Below are 17,479 nucleotides of genomic sequence, written 5' to 3' on the forward strand. Positions count from 1 at the left end.
CACAAAGACTCTTAGGTCAAATCGTGGTCCTACAGAAGTGGAAGAGCCTAGCTCTTTGTTTTAATAGACTTCTGATTTTAAAAGTCAGTTTTCTAACTATTTGGATTCTATCCAGTTGGAATTTGGACTGACCTGATCAGCAGTGCCTGATGAGACGGCTTTTTTCCATTCATTCTCAGAAAAGGAATTCCTGTTCTTGAAAAAACTTGGAACAGGCATGGGAACAATGCTAATTAATAGCAGTACACCAGATGAATGACCCTATTTAAGCCTTAAACACAGATACCAGTAAGTTAAGCATTAAATGCAGTATTAATGCTTGAAGCAGATATACTAAATCTGTGTTTCATTAGGTAAGTAAAAAAAGTCTTTTCACTTGTACATCATTTACATAATCTTTAAAATTCTATGTTTATACATGCTGTATATGATAATGTTTGTTTTCTGGCATTACTAGAGACTTAAATTGACATTCCACTTAATTTTAAGACTCCGTATTTGCTACAAATGAGGTTCACCTACTCTTGATCTTTATATATAAACATTTATTATTTAAAAGCCTTAGTTGCAAATACACACAGTGTAATAGTGATAAATGTTATTTACACATAAATTCCAGTATGTTGATATTGTTGATTTGATAGGAACTACAATGTAACCCTGCAGAGTGCCTTTAAGTGTAATTGTCTTCAAACTTGAAGACTGGCTAAAATTTTTACTCAAAATGAAGAGTCATGATGAAAGTTCAAGTATCACCAAGAATTAAAATCAAGAATGTTAATAAACAGAAACTGACTTATTCTGTTGAAATCAAGTCTAAACTGAGTATGTGTCTCATAGTAGGCCTTCCATGGGGGCAATTCCAGGGATGCTCAATCTCGCCCATATGGGTGACCAGTTTTCTCATTTCCTGCACATTCAGTGCAGTTCCAATCATCACCTGCAAGTAAAGGAGAAAAAAAAAAAAAAGTTGTTATTTTCTTTTTCCATATTGACAACTGACACAGGTAAAAGCAGTACTTCAGCTACCATAGCAAATAAATACTGTGCAAGACATTAAAAGCAGAAAGACCTACAAGATGACCAGAAGACAACATACAGTTAAGTATGTTCGTAAGCACACTAGCTTGAAACAAAATAAAACTACCAGAAATTTTTCCCCAAGTTACACTAGACAAAAACACAAAGCACTAAATGACGGATATCAGCTGTTGACCCTCAATAGTAAATAAACTTCCTCTGCAATATATATATATACAGATACCTGTAACACAACAGAAAATACAGTATTTATTTGAAAACAAGCATTAAGTGCTGTACTTACAGACTTTCTGCAAGCTCGGGAAGCAAACATCTGTCTGACCCTGGAGGGCCTACACATGACTCCAGGGCAGTCACTTAACATGAAGATCAGCTCATCTATGTCTTGTGGACCAAAAGTCCAGTTTTTGCTTGTTGGCAACGATATTAATTTAACTCTTTGAGTTACAGGAGCTGAAAGATTTGCAGTAATTAATAAAACAGAGCATTACAGGAAATTACATCTTCCCAAGAGAAGAAGTGGCTTTGATATGTTAATATGATGTGACCTGCATATATGCAAAGATTTAAATTTAGTCTTTTGATAGGTGTCACTAACTAACCATGATGGTAACTATGGCAGATACAAGCAATTGTTTTGTTAAAGTTTAGAAGGGTAAACTTAAAAGCAGATAGATCTAATTTCTGACAAACCCTTCAATTTCAAAAAACAAATGGTTTATGAAGCTATTTTGATGTTATGTGACTACAAAATAATTAAGGATTTTTGTTGGTAAGTGATTGATAATCAAGAGCATTTTAGGCAAAAATTGGAGATTCTGCAATAAAGAATATGATGAAAGTCTGTAGCGACTTCCTAAATACCAAAGTGGTAACACACTGCACTTGCATTATTCTTGCTGTATAAAGAAAACAATAAGGAGCTCGCAGGTTACGCAGTTTGCTCCAAACTACACAGCAAGTCAATGCTAAAGCCATAAAGAAAACCAAAGAATATTATTTATCAATGTTATCTATGAATTCTAAAGTCACTAGATTTATCATTTGCCTGCATCTAACCCTCCCGGGACCTGCAAGTGTACCAGTATAAAAAAAAAAAAAAAAAGGATTTTTATGTAACATCCGGAAAATAAACACCAGCCACATAGTCAAACAGTGACCCCAAAGAATCTTCAGAAACTTCTGTAAAAAGCTGGCAAGATAAATACTCCACAATGTTCTGTTAAACAGTGCAAACAAAACACAGAATCCTAAGTCTTAAAAACCAAAAATAATATACTGTAACGCATATTATTTTGAAGTTTCTGATAACTACCAGAAGAGACTTTTACATGATAAATGAGATGAAACAGTTGACCATTTGTTACTTCTATTAATTCTGGCCCAAACTCACCGTTTTCATTTATGACAAAATCAAACCCATTTTTTCTGAATATTTCCAGATTTTCAATCAACACAGTTTCATTTACAGCTGTTAAATTGAGATTTTGAGGCCTGAAAGAGACAGAAAATATGGTATTGCATAGGTACATAGTGCAGACCACTTAAGATGGGTTTCAGAAGCAATCTAGAGATACTAATACAGAGCTCTATTAAAACACTTCACTTTGTTAAAAAAGTCTCACTACTGAACAGATCACTTCCAAGCGTTACTCAGCAGTGAGGTTGGTTGGGCAGCACTCCCAGTGTGTGAGTGTCTGTACCTCACTGTCTGTATATGTCTCCTCGCTGGATGACCACTCTTACCAAGCTGGAAGTTGCCATGTAAGCCCACTGTGGATTTTTTTTGACCACTGACCTTCTACATAGCTACGACTGTATCTGTGGAATGTATTTTTCATGTGAAGATTGACTCTTTGAAACACAGAATATAAAACCGACTTTTGTCTTAAGTGTTTTGAATGTGTGAAATGCTACATAAATATAAACATAGATAACAAGAATAATGTTTAATTCAATGTTTCAGAAGGATAAAACACTGAAAATACTTACGCTATCAGCTTCTGACCTTGAAGAACAGTGTGTTGTTGTAACATCTCAAAGTTGTATTTCTCATCAGTAGCATGTTGGTCAATTATGAAAAGATCAGAATTCAATTTTGCTATTATAAACCCTAAATTGAACTGGCCAATGATTTCCATTTTTGCAAACATTTCTTTACTGTATATAGAAGATATAAACAGATTATAAATTACACTTCATCAGTTATCATGTTAGACTATAAAACTTAAAAACATCTTTTTCTCCCTTGCAGAACAGACTTTACATTAAAAAAAAAAAAATCTCGTTTGAGCAGAATATGAATGGGAAAAGTACAGCTATCTGGAATCTGCCCCAGGCTGATGAGACACAACACAATCCAGCGTTAAGACAGGACTCATTCAGGATTCTCCCATTTTCAATACAGCCACCAGTGATGATAAAATAAGAAACAGGCAGCATGGCAATAGTCCAAGTGAGTAACACTGAAGACAGCATCAGAGTTTTGAAGAATGGTAGTTGACACATTTGCCTTCTTTTTGCAATTAGAAGGCTTTCCTAACACTTTTTTTTTTTCCAGTCCAAAATTAACAAATCATACACTTGTACTGTCCAGTGACCATCTGAATGTAGCTTATTTTCACAGCCATGTCTCACCATATTTCAAATTCACATGAGAAAGAAATGAGTTATGCAGTTTTTTCACAGTATTCTTATCTCATGAAATCTGGTGTTTCTCTGACTACATTGCAAATTGTTAGTCTGAACTAAACCAAATTTATGATGTTTGTAGCTTTCTCTTTAGTGTCTTTTTCCACGTTCCATTTGCACTTAGTTCAAACAGCTGCTGTCAGGTAAAATAACTTGTCAAATGGATATTTTAATGGTGTAAGTTGAATAAAAGATATACCAAAACTAACAGGTAGATGTAAAGTCTTCTGCCCATCCCCCAAACCAGTTCTTGTATTTTTCCTTAACTATTTTTATTAATTAATGAATACAATATGTTAAGAAGGTGGTAATACCTGATCTCTTTTCTTAATTCATCTTCTGCTACTTTATTTTCTCCAGGACTAATTTTTGCTTTAAATCTTCTGTAATTTTGTGTTTCTGTACTTTGCTGTTGTTGCTGTATTACCTTTTTTACCTTTTCTGCTAAAACCTTCATAGAGAATTCAAGCGGCACAGTTTTCTTTTTAACTTCCACCAGTACATCAACACTTGTGTAGTTCCTATTGCTCTTCACTTCAGGACATTTACCTGCCTTGAAGTCATCTGTTTCACTTTTAAGGCGTCTGCTTTTAGAACATTTTACTCTTGGGGAAGAACTATTAGCTTCTTGAGATAACTTATTTTGATTAGTCCAGTCATTCACTTCATTTAACTTATGTTCAGGACCCAAGACCTGAACATCACATTCCAGTGACTTCCCACTACATCCAACAGTTTTAAGACATTCATTTTCAAGTGGTTCTTCTGAGCTATAGAATTCTTCAGGAGGATTAATTACACTTTGACTACTGACGCAGCTCCCAGCTTCTGGTGTACTACATCCAGCATCTGACTCAGAGGTGCTACAGAATCCAGAATCTGTATTATCTTCTAATTTTCTTAGATACCTGCTTGGAACTGACATCTTTGAGTCCATCTTACGATGACTCTCAGACTCCTTAGTCAAGACAGCCTTTTGAGTCCTTACAGTACTCAAAGTGGTATCAAGTGACATTTGTCTGGGTGAGCTGTGCTGCTGTTTTACCTTTTTAGGGCTATGAAAATTACTCTCTGTTGTTTGATGAAGAGAGAACGACTCTCTTAATCTGGCAAGAGTCATTATTCTTTTTTCTTCACCACCTGAATTTTCAGTTTCAGAGTCAGGCAGTCTTTCTACATGAGGCTTTTCTTTCTCTTCAGGAAGCATCTTCAAGTTGCCTATTAAAACCAGAATAAAGACTATTTCAAGACTAAGTTACCCGGAAACATGCATTAAATTATGTGCTTTAGTAAAGGAAATGAAAAGAAAGGTAGAAAAATAGCAAACTCCTCAAAGGAGCCTTTAAGCTTCAGACAATGACCGAGTATGGGGCTGAAATGCATTAATATGTAACAGACAAGCAGTTACAACTTTAAGAAACTTAATGGTACTTGTGTGAATGAATTTTTAATCTCTCTTTAAACTGGAACAGCAACCAGCTATTAGCAAAAGAGTTTAATGACAGAGTGACAATGAAAAGTGAATTGCTCTTACACTTTAATGGTCCACTATAAAACGGTACACTATAAAAGTCTGCTGGCAAGGTGTTTAGGAGCTGGCACAATAGATACTTGTAGTGTATGTGATTTGTGGATAATGAGAGGACTTCAACCTCACAAATTGTTGGTCCGACATGTATTTTACTAAAGATTAATTTAAAATAAGAATCAGGCTATAACTGATTCTGTATGTCACTAAAAAGGAAATTAGAAGGAATTCTTTTGAACGAATGAGGAGGATGAGGTGGTGTTAACACAGAAAAGCAATTTTGAAAGATTATACTGACACAAGAGAATCAGCAATTTCTGTAGTTATCATAAAAGAAAGTTCAAAAATCAATAACTCAAATTTCAGATTTTATTTATGAGACTTTAACTATTCTTTCTCAAGGACATTTAAATAAAAGAAACAGAGATTTCTCCCAAGATAGTGGAAGAGATCTTTTTCAAGCATTATCAGTTAATTTTGTGTTAATTTTTTCCCCATTGACTGTAAATCATGTTGTGCTGGCATGCATAATTTTCTTAACAGTCACTTAATAACTTAAAGGCCTCCTTTTGTTATTTGATTTCAATAACAATCTTTCAGTGTAAGTCATACATGAAAAAGGTGTATCAATTAACAGCCAGACATTTTTTTCATGTCTTCTTTGGGTTTTTAAAAACACAGTTCTCCATTTTCAATTCTCTACCATATATCATATACAAAACTTTCACAGTTTGTGTCCTACCTGCAATGTCCAGGAGTTTCTGATTGACATTCAGTTTATTAACATCACTACCAAACATCTCCATCAGAGAAGTTTTTAAGATTGCTAATAAAAGCTTTTCTTCCTGAAGTAAAATTTGCCTTTTGTCTGGAGTTACATTGATGTCGACACACTCTAAAGAAAAAAAGAAAAACCACCACATTCTAAATGAAAGATTTAAAAAATTAACTCTTGGATCAAAGTTTTCTGCTGTTTCTCTTTCCATTTTCATTTCAAAGGATTAAAACCAAAGCCACAGTTAACATTCACAGTATGTCTGCAAATTAAACTTAACTTTCTCAACATCCTAGCAAACAAAACAGAACCTAATATGATACAAGTTTTCCTGTATCTAAGCTAACCACAAGGCCGCCTTTTTTTCATTACTTGAGACAAGAAGTTACTTTTGAGGATAGAAAAAGTAGGGGGAATGAAGGAAGTGAAACTACAGTTAGACTCAGTCTGTCTCTCTCTAACTGTAGGTCAAAGAATCGCTACAGCGCAAGAAGTCATACAGACAGAAGTTACAGTATTCTCTAAATAAATATAATTTCTTCTCCAATGAAGTTATAGCCTTTACTGAAGGTTACCAAAGATTTTTTTATAACTTACCAGAATCTACACAAATGTTAAGGACAACAAATGGATACTGGTGTTTATTGTATAAGTGATAAACTTCATTCACAAGCTTGACAACCTGCAGAGAAGGTGAAAAAACAGTAACTGCCAATACTATTATCTTCTGTTTCCCACCAGTATGACATTTAACCCCCTTCAAAACATTAGTGTACTAAATCATACCTTGTATGATTGAGCTTTTTGTTCAAATAGACACAATGAAGACAAAAACTTCAGACACAGGAACTTGCAGCATCAAGCCACAAATATACTTACCAGCTACAAATCCAGTGGTTTTCAGAGAATATTGAACAGGTTAGTGTTGGTGATCATAATAAAATCAAAACCTCACCTTTGCTTGATCACATGGACGTTGGTTGATAAAGAAAAACTGTCTGTCTGTTGTACTCCTTCCAACACCATGATCACAACGAGAAATGAAGCCTGCAATACTGTTGAAGAACAACAACAGTAAGGTAAAATAGAGCAGCAAAGCAAAAGGAATTTTTCTGACTCCGAGCATATTTAATGGAAGAGTATAAAGGACTAAAAGAAACACCATTATACAGTATCAGTAAGTACATATACATACTTCCTTCTCCCAGTTCCTTATCTGACAAAGGCTAGATGTTCAGGTCCAAAAAGGCATCAGACAATTGAAAAAGAGCTCTTTCCGATTACAAAAGAAGTGGCATTTATGAGTTTTCTGCTCTGAAAGCAGAAGAGGTCAACTGCGAACTGTCACTGATCAAATGCTGATGCATATTATTTGCTGATCTCATGTATAGTGAGAGATAAAAAAAAAAAAATCTTTAAGAATAATTCACTTAGACGAACTGATTCACACTCAGCTCATACCATTTCTCAGTAATGCTATTGAACAAATACAGAAATCCAACAGAAAAATTCATCCATGCGATTACTCAGAGCACTGACAAAGGTGACATTCAGCAGATTACAGTAATATATAACTATAACTAGGACACAAGGAATAGTAGTTCTGCTCTTCCCACTCATCTGACTAGCAACATCTTAGTCCTGAATTAATTTTTTAATCCAGTAATGGCCTTTCCCAAACTGTATACTAATACCGACTATGCTTATCTTAGTGTGGTAGTTAATAGTATTAAAAATACCTTTTCTTTTTTTTTTAAATTTTGGGTTATGGTAAAACGCCACTGGCAACAGTGGTTTGTACTTTTCTAATTACCTATAAAGATTTTGTGGTATATCAGTAAAATTGAGTCCATATTCTTCACAAACAGCTTCATTAGGAGATAACTGAACAAAGGGAATGAGGCTCTGCAACTAAAAAAAAAAATAAAATAGTGAAACATTAAACATATAGATTTTTTTCCCTTCTGTTTTATTATTAGCCTTAAAATCTATTTGTTAAAATGGTGAGTTTTTTCAAGTTGCCTGACCAAGTCAAACACTTAAAATACCCAAACCTACCAGAAAACAGTAGCACTGCTTACTGAGAAACAGAAACAATGCCTTCATGAGTGGCTGTTCTCATCCTTTGATACCACTTCTTCCGTGTTAGTTATTTCACAGACCCTTATTGTTAAATGTACATAGATCAACAAAATGATTGACAGTTTGGACTCTCCAGGATGTACATATGACCTAATCAAGTTTTATGCAAAAACAAAAGGCAAAAAGAGTAACAGATGTTTCTTCTGAAAGGACAATAAAACTATTAGAAAAGTTATTTGAATCATGAGCTGCCTAAGTACAGACAGATCTACCACAAACATTTTCCCAGTCACGCCATGATTATTTTTCTGTCCTTACAGCATCTTCTACTGATTTTACATTTAAGTATTTGATATTATATAAGCAGGCTATAAGCTAAACATTCTATTCTGGTAACACTGCATTTTCAGCTATGCTTGTTGCTATGTGGCAAGACAAAGTTACACCTTTCATCTCGCCTTTCAGTCACAGCATGAACAGGCTTTGAAATCTCTACACGGGCACTGTGAAGGAAAGAAGTGCTTATCAACAACCAGCAACTATCAACCACTCAATATTCCTGATGGTTGTAATATGCAGTTGTAGGAATGATGGTTTTATGCTTTTTTTCATCTTTGCTTTCTTCAGAAACATTTTTTTATAGCTAATATCTAGAAAGCATTGCAGTCCACACCTCTACAGGGGCTGACTGCAATCCCATTTAGAGGTTAACCAGAACACAGGAAGAGGTTGCAAAAGATGAAACACCTAATTTTTCTATTCCCCAACTAAGGCTCTCACATCATACCATTATTAGAATTTTCTTAATTGCTTGTTCTTGTGACATACAGACCTTAGTGCCTGTACTGTTTTTCAAAAGCACAAACCTTCAGAGGCTTGCTGGCACAACAGCTCTTAAACCTGGCTTCAGAGAGATATTAAGCAGTAACGCTATCTCCTAAATAATTTCTCTTCCATCAAAACATCTCTAAGCACATTTAGAAACTTCAAGGGAATTCGTGGAGGCTGTCCTGTTTTTCTTTTTTCAACCTCTAGGGTGTGCTAGAAGCCCACACATGCTCCAACCCCTTACAGTTTTTATGGGTTTCCTACATCCCCTCTATTTATTAGATATTAAAAATATCTCTATACAGCTATATTATCTCTCTTTTCAGTAATAAAAGCAATACCTGTTTTTGCCCAAATACTGCTCCAATGTTTTCCTTTAAAGTAGGACTTCCAGTAGTGGATATCACAGAGGTTTTTTTCCCTTGGCCAACTTGATTAGTGCAGTTAATCCGCACTCCTTTTGAAACAATACAGTATGCCTGCAATACCTGGACCATTTTTGCATATTCCTATTAAAGAAAAAGGAAAGTTCACATTTATATGAAATGTCTCTTTTTAAAACAAAAATGTATAAACAAAACATTCAACATTCGCAGGTAATGCAAAAAGGGGGTGGGGGAGTGATTTTATTATTTTTTTTTTAAACCTTTACAAACTAAAGTTTAAAAAGAGTGAAAAATAGTGCTTTAAAAACAAACAGCATATTTCCAAGATTGATATTTAGCCATAAACCAGCAGTTCCCAATTTTAAAATACACAAAAGCGATCATGATATTGATTCTTTTCAAAATCTGAAAATTTGAGAACGTACCTATAAAACTGATCGTGGCAAAACAGAAGAGTAAAGAATACAGGACAACTAATTTCTTATTTGATGAAGATATAAGACAGGCATAAAATAGTCTAACCAATGTATTCTACAGAGGACTGAATATATTCAGCAGCATGAATATATTCATGCAGCAGAATAAATTCTGAAGTATGAAACTCCTTTGAATTAATAATTTCTGATCTAACCTACCTTTTTAATGTTTCTTTGAAATTCCTTATGCCGCACTGGTAAAGTATAAAATAACTGCTGTATGTTAACTGTTGTTCCTTGTTGTCGTGGAAAAGGAGTTTTCTGAGTAATTTTACCATTGTGATCGAATACCAAACGAGTCCCAACCTTTGCAGACTTATGACAGGTAAAAATGGTAACATCACTAATGGAAGGGAAGAGGCAACAGAATTACTCACTGAGCACTGTATTTACTGTATTTTCTTATCCATTCCTCATGAGGCATAGAAACTACATCAATACTACTGATTTAATTAAAACTAACTCTTCACCACAAACAACTAAAGCCATACCCAAAGAGAGTGGTGTAACATTTTCCTAGCTAGAATGCAAACATTTTTATTTGTACCCCTTTCATTCTTCTCCTATAAAATGCAACGTTGAAGTCAGGTTTTGTTGGACTACATTCCTCATACTAATACATAACAGCAGAATATTCTTGACACACAGAGCTGTGTACAAAAGGTGTGCTACTTCAAATGTATAATTTGTCTGGGAGGAGTTTAAGTACAGTTTTAATGAATTACAACCTAGCAAACAGCACTTAGATATTACACTGCTTTACATTAGAGGATTAAACACTTACGCAAGCACACAGATCCATCCTGTAAGAATTTTCATACTTAAGTAACACTAAATTTTGTACAGAAAAGGACCAATCAAGTGCTCAGAATCACAGAGTAATTTTAAATACTTAGAATCAGAAAAATTTTGGTTGGAAAGGACTTAGGATTTCACACCACCTATTGCTCAAAATCAACCTAACATTAAGGAACTGGAAGTTTCCAAAGCCTTATTTTATCAATAGTAGTAAACTTCAGTTAATTTTATGCATATAGTGACTTTCTACTAATATGAAGTTAATATTAATACCTTAATGCACACAGTGAACTCAGAGCTTCACCTCGAAACCCAAATGTTTCAACATGTATTAGATCAGAAAAGTCTTGTATCTTTGATGTATAATGCTTCAGAGCTGGAAAAAGATATTTAACATACGTATTTCACTTCAAAGAGACTATGCAAGTAGATTTTGCATGCATATCAAGAAGCAAAAGAACTTCTGTATTATTCAGTATATTTTACATAATTATTAGAGACAAAATAATTTAACACTTGTCTCCTTTCCCTTTTCCCTATAAGCAAGATCACTTTAAAATCCTCAGATACACCTGTTATTCCATACTTACACCCCGAATTCATACAGCATTATTGGTATGTGCATTATAAGATATCTCGGAGCAGTACACAGCACCTGCCTCTGCTACTGATGTACCTGTCACAGATTTTGCCCTGGAAGAAAACAACTGCAGTGCTGTCCTGTGCATGGTATATAGTGGACAGGCGTAAGCCTACTCCACCATGGCTACGGCTGAGGAGGCCTCAGCCTACAGAGTCACTGCAGCACTAGCACTAGCCACCAGCTAACAAACTGAGTTAGCAGCAGCACCCCTGAACTTTCACTGTCCCGGAACAGGAGAAGGAGTTTCTGATGTACCACGTACATACTGTGAACACACAGTTACTGAGGAATAACTCACGGTGAAAGAGATCCCTAGTCATTATATGAAAAAAGAAACATGGGTATTTGTTGCAATGGCTAGTTACATTTATCATATAATATTGTTTCTGCTCCCATTTTGTGCAATTTGAAACTAGCAAATGGAAAATTTGAGTCAGGCATGAAATGTCAGTTCACTTGCAGGAAATATTCAAGTTTATAATTCACCTCTCAAAACCAATCACTTTGACAAAGCTTGACTCCTTCAACAGTGACTGATGATTCAACATGAGTGAATCTAAATCAATATTTATAAGACTTTCTCTTCTATAAATATTTCTATTATTCATTCCACTTAAACAGGCAATCAAATCAAAGTCTATTTCTGAGCTACAAGAACTGTAACCACAACAGCACTACAGAAGTCCAGTCTAGTTTTGCCCAAGTCTTCCAGGTCATGCACACATTATATTAAAGCTGAATATCTACTTAAAACTATTAAACTTAGGAAATTTGTTTTTTAAAAAAAGAGCTTTCTCACTGAAAACATGCTTTCAAAATGTCCAAATATAAATTATGAAAAAGGTTCAACTTACTTAAGCCTTCAAAGTTTTCCTCTTCCACTCCGCCTCCATTATCCGAAACCTCTATCAGTTCTGCTCCATGATCTTTAAGTTTTATATCTACAAAATTGAGTAAAGTCTTTTAATTCCGTATGTTCACACACAATGTTCAGTATTAATTGTGTACTTGAAGGAATCTTATCAGATAACCGTTTTCCATGTCAAGTTTGAACAAAAAAATCCTCATAGCCGTCAAAAGTTAGAGCAAGCTAATGCAAACCAGCCTGTACTCACAAACAGTCCAGCTTCACTGCACTTCTGCCTGAACATAAGTTTTCCCAATTACAACACCTATCATCATCCTGGCAGCTCTGAAACTGCAACCCTGCCTTAACCATCTGCTAGCTTGAAACCAGCAGCCAGCAGAGTCTAATCACCACTGCTGTATAGGCCACACACCTTATTCAGTGGCAAAAAGGGCTACAAATAAAAGTAACAAGGACAAAATCACATAGTTCTAGGAGCCCAGCTAGAGCCTGGGAATCAAAATGGTTTATTTATCTGAGGTTTAAAATCAGGGCAAACGTGCTTGGCCCAAACAAAAAGTATTTGCACTGATTTGTTACCATGCACTCTGTTTTGAGGAAAAAGAAGTACTTTAGCAGTTTATGAAATTATGATGGAAAGAAAGTTACCGATGTTGGTAGCTCCAGCATCCAGGCTGTTTTCCACCAACTCTTTCACGGCAGTGCCAAGATTCAGCACAACCTGTCCCGAACAGATCCGATGAACGGACTTGCGGTCGATGGGCTTGATGGCTCTGGCAGGCTGCAGGCTGAGAGGGGAGAGACAGGAAAAAACACGGTAGCGTGAAGCAGCGGTAAAGGCTCGCCGCACCCCGCTCGTTCGTTCCTCGCAAGTGAGGGCAACCGCCACCCAAAGGTGAGGCGGGGGCCAAAACACCGATACCCCGGGGGGCCGCACCCCAATGCGGAGCGCCCGAGCGAGTCGGGAGAGGAGGCGGGAACCGAGAAGGCCGCGACCGCGCCAGCGGCCAGGGCACGGCCCACTGTGGGGGAGCGCGGCCCCGAGCCTGCCGCGAGGAGAGGCGGCCCGAGCAGGGAAGGCGAGCAGGGAAGGCGAGCAGGGAAGGCGAGCGCGGGGCCGCTCCAGGACAGGCGCTCACCAGGGCGGCGACGCCGCCTCCATCGGGACCCGCGGATCGCGCCGTCCCCTCCTCAGGATCCCCTTCCCGCAGGCCCCGCCCCTGCCAGTCATTGGCTGCTGAAGAAGAGGGCCCACCCCTCCCGCATGGGCTTTTTCAGGTCCCTTGACATCAATTGGTCAGTAGAACCACCCAATCGGAGCTGGAAGCTGCACCTTTTGCCCTATGGGGACTCACGTAACGGATCGATTGCTCTTGCTAGCCGATAGAAGGCAGGCAAGGAGGCGGTGCGGCAGCCGCCAGCGCGCATTGGATGGCGCGAGAGCCAGTTAAGGCGCTGTGCTCCCGCCTGGCCCAATTGGCGCGGCGGGGAGCGGGAGCGCGGTGCGGGCGGGTGCCGCCATGCCCATGTACAAGGTGAGGCCGTTCCCCAGGGCCGGCGGGGAGGTGCTGGCGGAGCAGCTGCCCTCCTGCATGTACCGCCTGCCCAACCTGCACCGCCGCGCCGCGCCCGCCGCGCCGCAGGTAGGAGCGGGGGGGGGCGGGAGGGACGCCGGGCCGGGCGGAAGGGCCTGGCCGGGCCGCGGCCCGCAGTGCTCGCCACGGCGGACTCGGCCGTGGGCAGCGGGCCGGCGCCTGGCGCCGCGCTGGCGGGGAGCCTGGCGGGGCTGGCTCCGGCCGCTCTGGGCCGGCGCTTGCTCCGGACGGGCACTGGGAGAAGTCCCGGGGGCCGGGTCCCCGCGATCCCCCGCCTTAGCCCGCAGGAGTGCGGTAGCGCGGACAGTGCTGGTTCCTCCGTGCTTATCAGCGGCTCGGTCGGGCGTTAGGAAGCTCAGCATTTCCAGGAATTTCTCTGGTTTATTTTTAAGGCCTTCGGTAATTCTTAACTTGGCTTCTCTGGTCTGTGTGTCTTTCAGTTTCTATTTTTAAGCGGCCGCCCTTGGAGCGCCGTGCCGAGCTGGGGCCGTGCGAGCCCCTCGGTCGGTGACTGTGTCCCAGCAGGCTTTGCCCCTTCCTGCTGCATCATCGCTTTGTTAGCTCAAGTCTGTTTTCTTTTCTGCTGTTGAGGAGCTGGCCAGCTGCACACTCTCGATTTCTAGTCTCAGTTACTTCTTTCGTAAACAAGGCAAAAATGCAAAATAACATGTTACATTAATTTAGTTGACTCGGCCTCTCTCCAGCGTCAGGAATGCTTTGAATTCTTCCAGGCTGCTTGTGGCCGTTTTTAGCTTGACGCTCTTACAGTTTTTCAGTGAGTACTTGCTTGTCCCCTCGCCCAGGTTGCTGATGGAGATACTGAGCAGGAGCAGATTGGGGCAGAACTTCACAGGAATGCTTACTAAACCCTCCCATTGCAACAACAAAGTATTAAATACCAGTCTCCTTTGAGAGTGGTTTTCCTTTCACTGCATTGTGTACTAGACAAAGAATGGTCACTTAGAGATGTTTCTGTGTCTTGTCTTTGAGAATATTGTGTAAGTGGGTTTCAAGATTTCACCTGGATACCTTGCTTGTTATCTCTTTATCCATTAGACTGAAAGAAGGAAGCTTGCTCCATAGGTTGGGTTTTTTATTCAGAACGATTAGAAATGGATTATATATGGATTTTTCTTTAACATTACTGTAAGTTTGTAGACTTAAAACCTTCCACGGGAATATACTTTTCATCCTTTAAAAGAGGTGGCAATGTAAGATAAAAGACTTCTAAGATAGCTGAGATAACAAAAAGATGCGTTGGGATTAACAAAAAGTTGCCTTGTTTGGCAGCCTCAACACAAACTCTTTATCAGTTAGCACTTCTGGGCTGAAAAGAATCCTGACAAGCTAACTCTGTTTTTTCAGGTTTTAATTCAGCATTTCACTGCCAACTTTTTAAGTTTCTGTGGTTGTGATCTGATTTTCACTCTGTTATGGAGTTTGCTGTAGTGAGCGGTTTAAAAAATGTATGTTAAGCAGGAAGATTTCAGATTTGATTAAATAACCCATCTCTCACCACATTATCATAGAAACAAAAGAAGAGAGACAGTTAACAGACATAAGACCATGACGTTCCATGATGTTCTGGTTATTTGAATGTATTTAAAGTTTTTCAAAACTTACTGTCAAGTAGCTGTGCACTGTTTTGACACTGAGCTGAGCGAACATGTATGTGACCTTGTTTTTGACTCCCCTACAGGAAGAGGCTGACCCGTCACTTCAAGCACTTGAATCCCGCCAGGAAGAGATTCTGAAACGCTTGTACGAACTGAAGAGTGCTGTTGATGGTCTCTCAAAGATGATACAAACCCCAGATGCTGACTTTGATGTAACTAATATCATTCAAAGTGACGAATGTTCCCTTTTAACAACAAATGGAGCAGATTTGGATTTGATGCTTGGAAAGGTAAGTTTACTTGAGCACATACATTGATAGATACTTTCTTTGCTCTGATTTCCAGGGTTGGAAGTGTGGCATTAAAATCTGGGGCACTCAGAACTCAATATACATGTCTTATATCCTTACAAATAATCTAAATGCCCAAAATGAAATAATTTTAGGTTACAGATACTAACATTTATAAATACTAAATCCTATGTATTCTCATTTGCATATAATTCTGAGCTAGAATGGTTAATTTTGAAATTACTACAGTTGGTTTCCTGTTTGTTATTAATGGAAAATTTGACTTCATATTGGACTAGAATTTACCTGTCATGCTCTTGAATTGTATGTTGACAAAGGAAGATGTTTAAACAAGCTTGAAATGTCCAAACTTGAATTGATTCATTTGAATAAAATTAGAATGTCAGATACACATGTGAATAGCTGTGTACTTTTTGGTGTCAAATGATCACTACTTCAAAGTCTGATCTGGAAATCTTACCTGCTGAATGTTTTACTTTCCATTCAGGATTATGGTGCCCTGAAAGATATTGTAATCAATGCAAATCCTTCTCTACCTCCGCTGTCACTGTTAGTACTACACAGTCTGCTTTGTGAACACTATAAAATATTATCAGCTGTTCACACACATTCATCAGTGAAAAGTGTGCCAGAAAACCTCTTGAAATGCTTCGGAGAGCAGACTAAGAAGCAACCACGTCACGAGTATCAGTTGGGCTTTACTCTTATTTGGAAGGATGGTAAGAATGAAGTTATCTTTCTTACAACAGATGAGAATTAAATTTGCGCTATAAAACCTTGACAACAAGTGCTATGCTGTCTTTATGCTGATACATGATAGGTACTGCTGGTAACATTTTTGCTCTCTTTATAGCTATGAACAATGATGGGGACAGAGGAGGAAGATTCTTGTTTGTCGTTACTGCTATTAAAATACACAAATAGGATTTTTTTTATAGAAGTGCTTTTCAATTTCTACAAATAAATTTGCTAGAATAGAAATTAGGTGGGTGATTGAGCTAAAGTTGCCAAAAGTAATCTCTTTACCCTGGGTTCCTGCCTCAGCTTAAGTATTTAGACTAAGAAAACTGAAAATTGTTCATCAGGTTAATGAAGCTAATGGTGTTGCTGGTATCGCAAAAAAAACCTCCAACATAGAATTACCATTACATCTAACTTCTACTGTGTGGTATTCACTCTTTTTTCTTAATTTCAGTTCCCAAACCCCAGATGAAGTTCAGCATTCAAACAATGTGCCCTATTGAAGGAGAGGGGAACATCGCTAGATTTCTCTTTTCCCTGTTTGGCCAGAAGTACAATGCAGTTACTTCAACTCTAATTGACAGCTGGGTTGATACTGCCATTTTCCAGCTAAAAGAAGGTAGCAGTAAGGAAAAAGGAGCAGTCCTGCGCTCTATGAATGCTGCCCTGGGCAAGACATCGTGGTTGGTGGGAAATGAGCTCACCGTAGCAGACATTGTTGCGTGGTGTGCGCTTCAGCAGACAGGTAGTGCAAATGCTGCCCCAGCCAACGTGCAAAAATGGATGAAGTCATGTGAGAACTTGGCACCTTTCAGCTCTGTTATGAAGCTACTAAAGTAAGCCTGTACTCCTCATAATAGTGTACTTTTAATCTCATTCCCCCTCCTGCAGTGGTTTTGCATCCTAAGGTGTAAAGTACTACAGCTAGACAGAATTCTAAAATCAATAAAAACATTACAGCTGCCTTTTGAGTTTGATCTTTCTGTTTTTGTAACTGATGCATAACATTCATGTTTTTTAATGTTTATAAAGTATCTAAAGTAGTCCTCTGTAAATACAAGCTTCACTTCTAAGTTTTCCTTATTTTTCCCTGTAACCCA

The 17,479-nt window shown here is 38.3% G+C and overlaps 2 protein-coding genes across 9 annotated transcripts; one reads left to right on the forward strand and one right to left on the reverse strand.

The window, feature by feature from the left end:
- Window positions 1-552: 552 nt before the first annotated feature.
- On the reverse strand, window positions 553-13,327 carry PMS2 (PMS1 homolog 2, mismatch repair system component). The gene is made up of 15 exons (XM_074918891.1): window positions 13,256-13,327; window positions 12,765-12,904; window positions 12,103-12,189; window positions 10,879-10,981; window positions 9,967-10,150; window positions 9,287-9,454; window positions 7,849-7,946; window positions 6,991-7,090; window positions 6,633-6,717; window positions 6,003-6,155; window positions 4,047-4,950; window positions 3,034-3,201; window positions 2,435-2,535; window positions 1,325-1,494; window positions 553-940 (listed from the first exon to the last, which is right to left on the reverse strand). The coding sequence occupies exons 1-15, from the start codon at window positions 13,276-13,278 to the stop codon at window positions 797-799; spliced, it is 2,628 nt and encodes an 875-aa protein (XP_074774992.1). The 5' UTR covers window positions 13,279-13,327; the 3' UTR covers window positions 553-796.
- A 268-nt stretch (window positions 13,328-13,595) lies between these two features.
- Window positions 13,596-17,343, forward strand: AIMP2 (aminoacyl tRNA synthetase complex interacting multifunctional protein 2). Of its 8 annotated transcripts, XM_074918896.1 has the most exons (5): window positions 13,601-13,743; window positions 13,860-13,885; window positions 15,406-15,617; window positions 16,126-16,357; window positions 16,834-17,343. In XM_074918896.1, the coding sequence occupies exons 1-5, from the start codon at window positions 13,637-13,639 to the stop codon at window positions 17,217-17,219; spliced, it is 963 nt and encodes a 320-aa protein (XP_074774997.1). In that variant the 5' UTR covers window positions 13,601-13,636; the 3' UTR covers window positions 17,220-17,343. The 8 variants fall into 8 exon arrangements, with proteins under 8 accessions (XP_074774994.1, XP_074774996.1, XP_074774993.1 ...); XM_074918893.1 differs by lacking the exon at window positions 13,860-13,885 and having other exon boundaries at window positions 13,596-13,769; XM_074918895.1 differs by lacking the exon at window positions 13,860-13,885 and having other exon boundaries at window positions 13,596-13,765; window positions 15,411-15,617.
- The last annotated feature ends 136 nt before the right edge of the window (window positions 17,344-17,479 follow it).

This window comes from Athene noctua, chromosome 15, assembly GCF_965140245.1.
Source record: "Athene noctua chromosome 15, bAthNoc1.hap1.1, whole genome shotgun sequence".
Classification (NCBI taxonomy): Eukaryota; Metazoa; Chordata; class Aves; order Strigiformes; family Strigidae; genus Athene; species Athene noctua.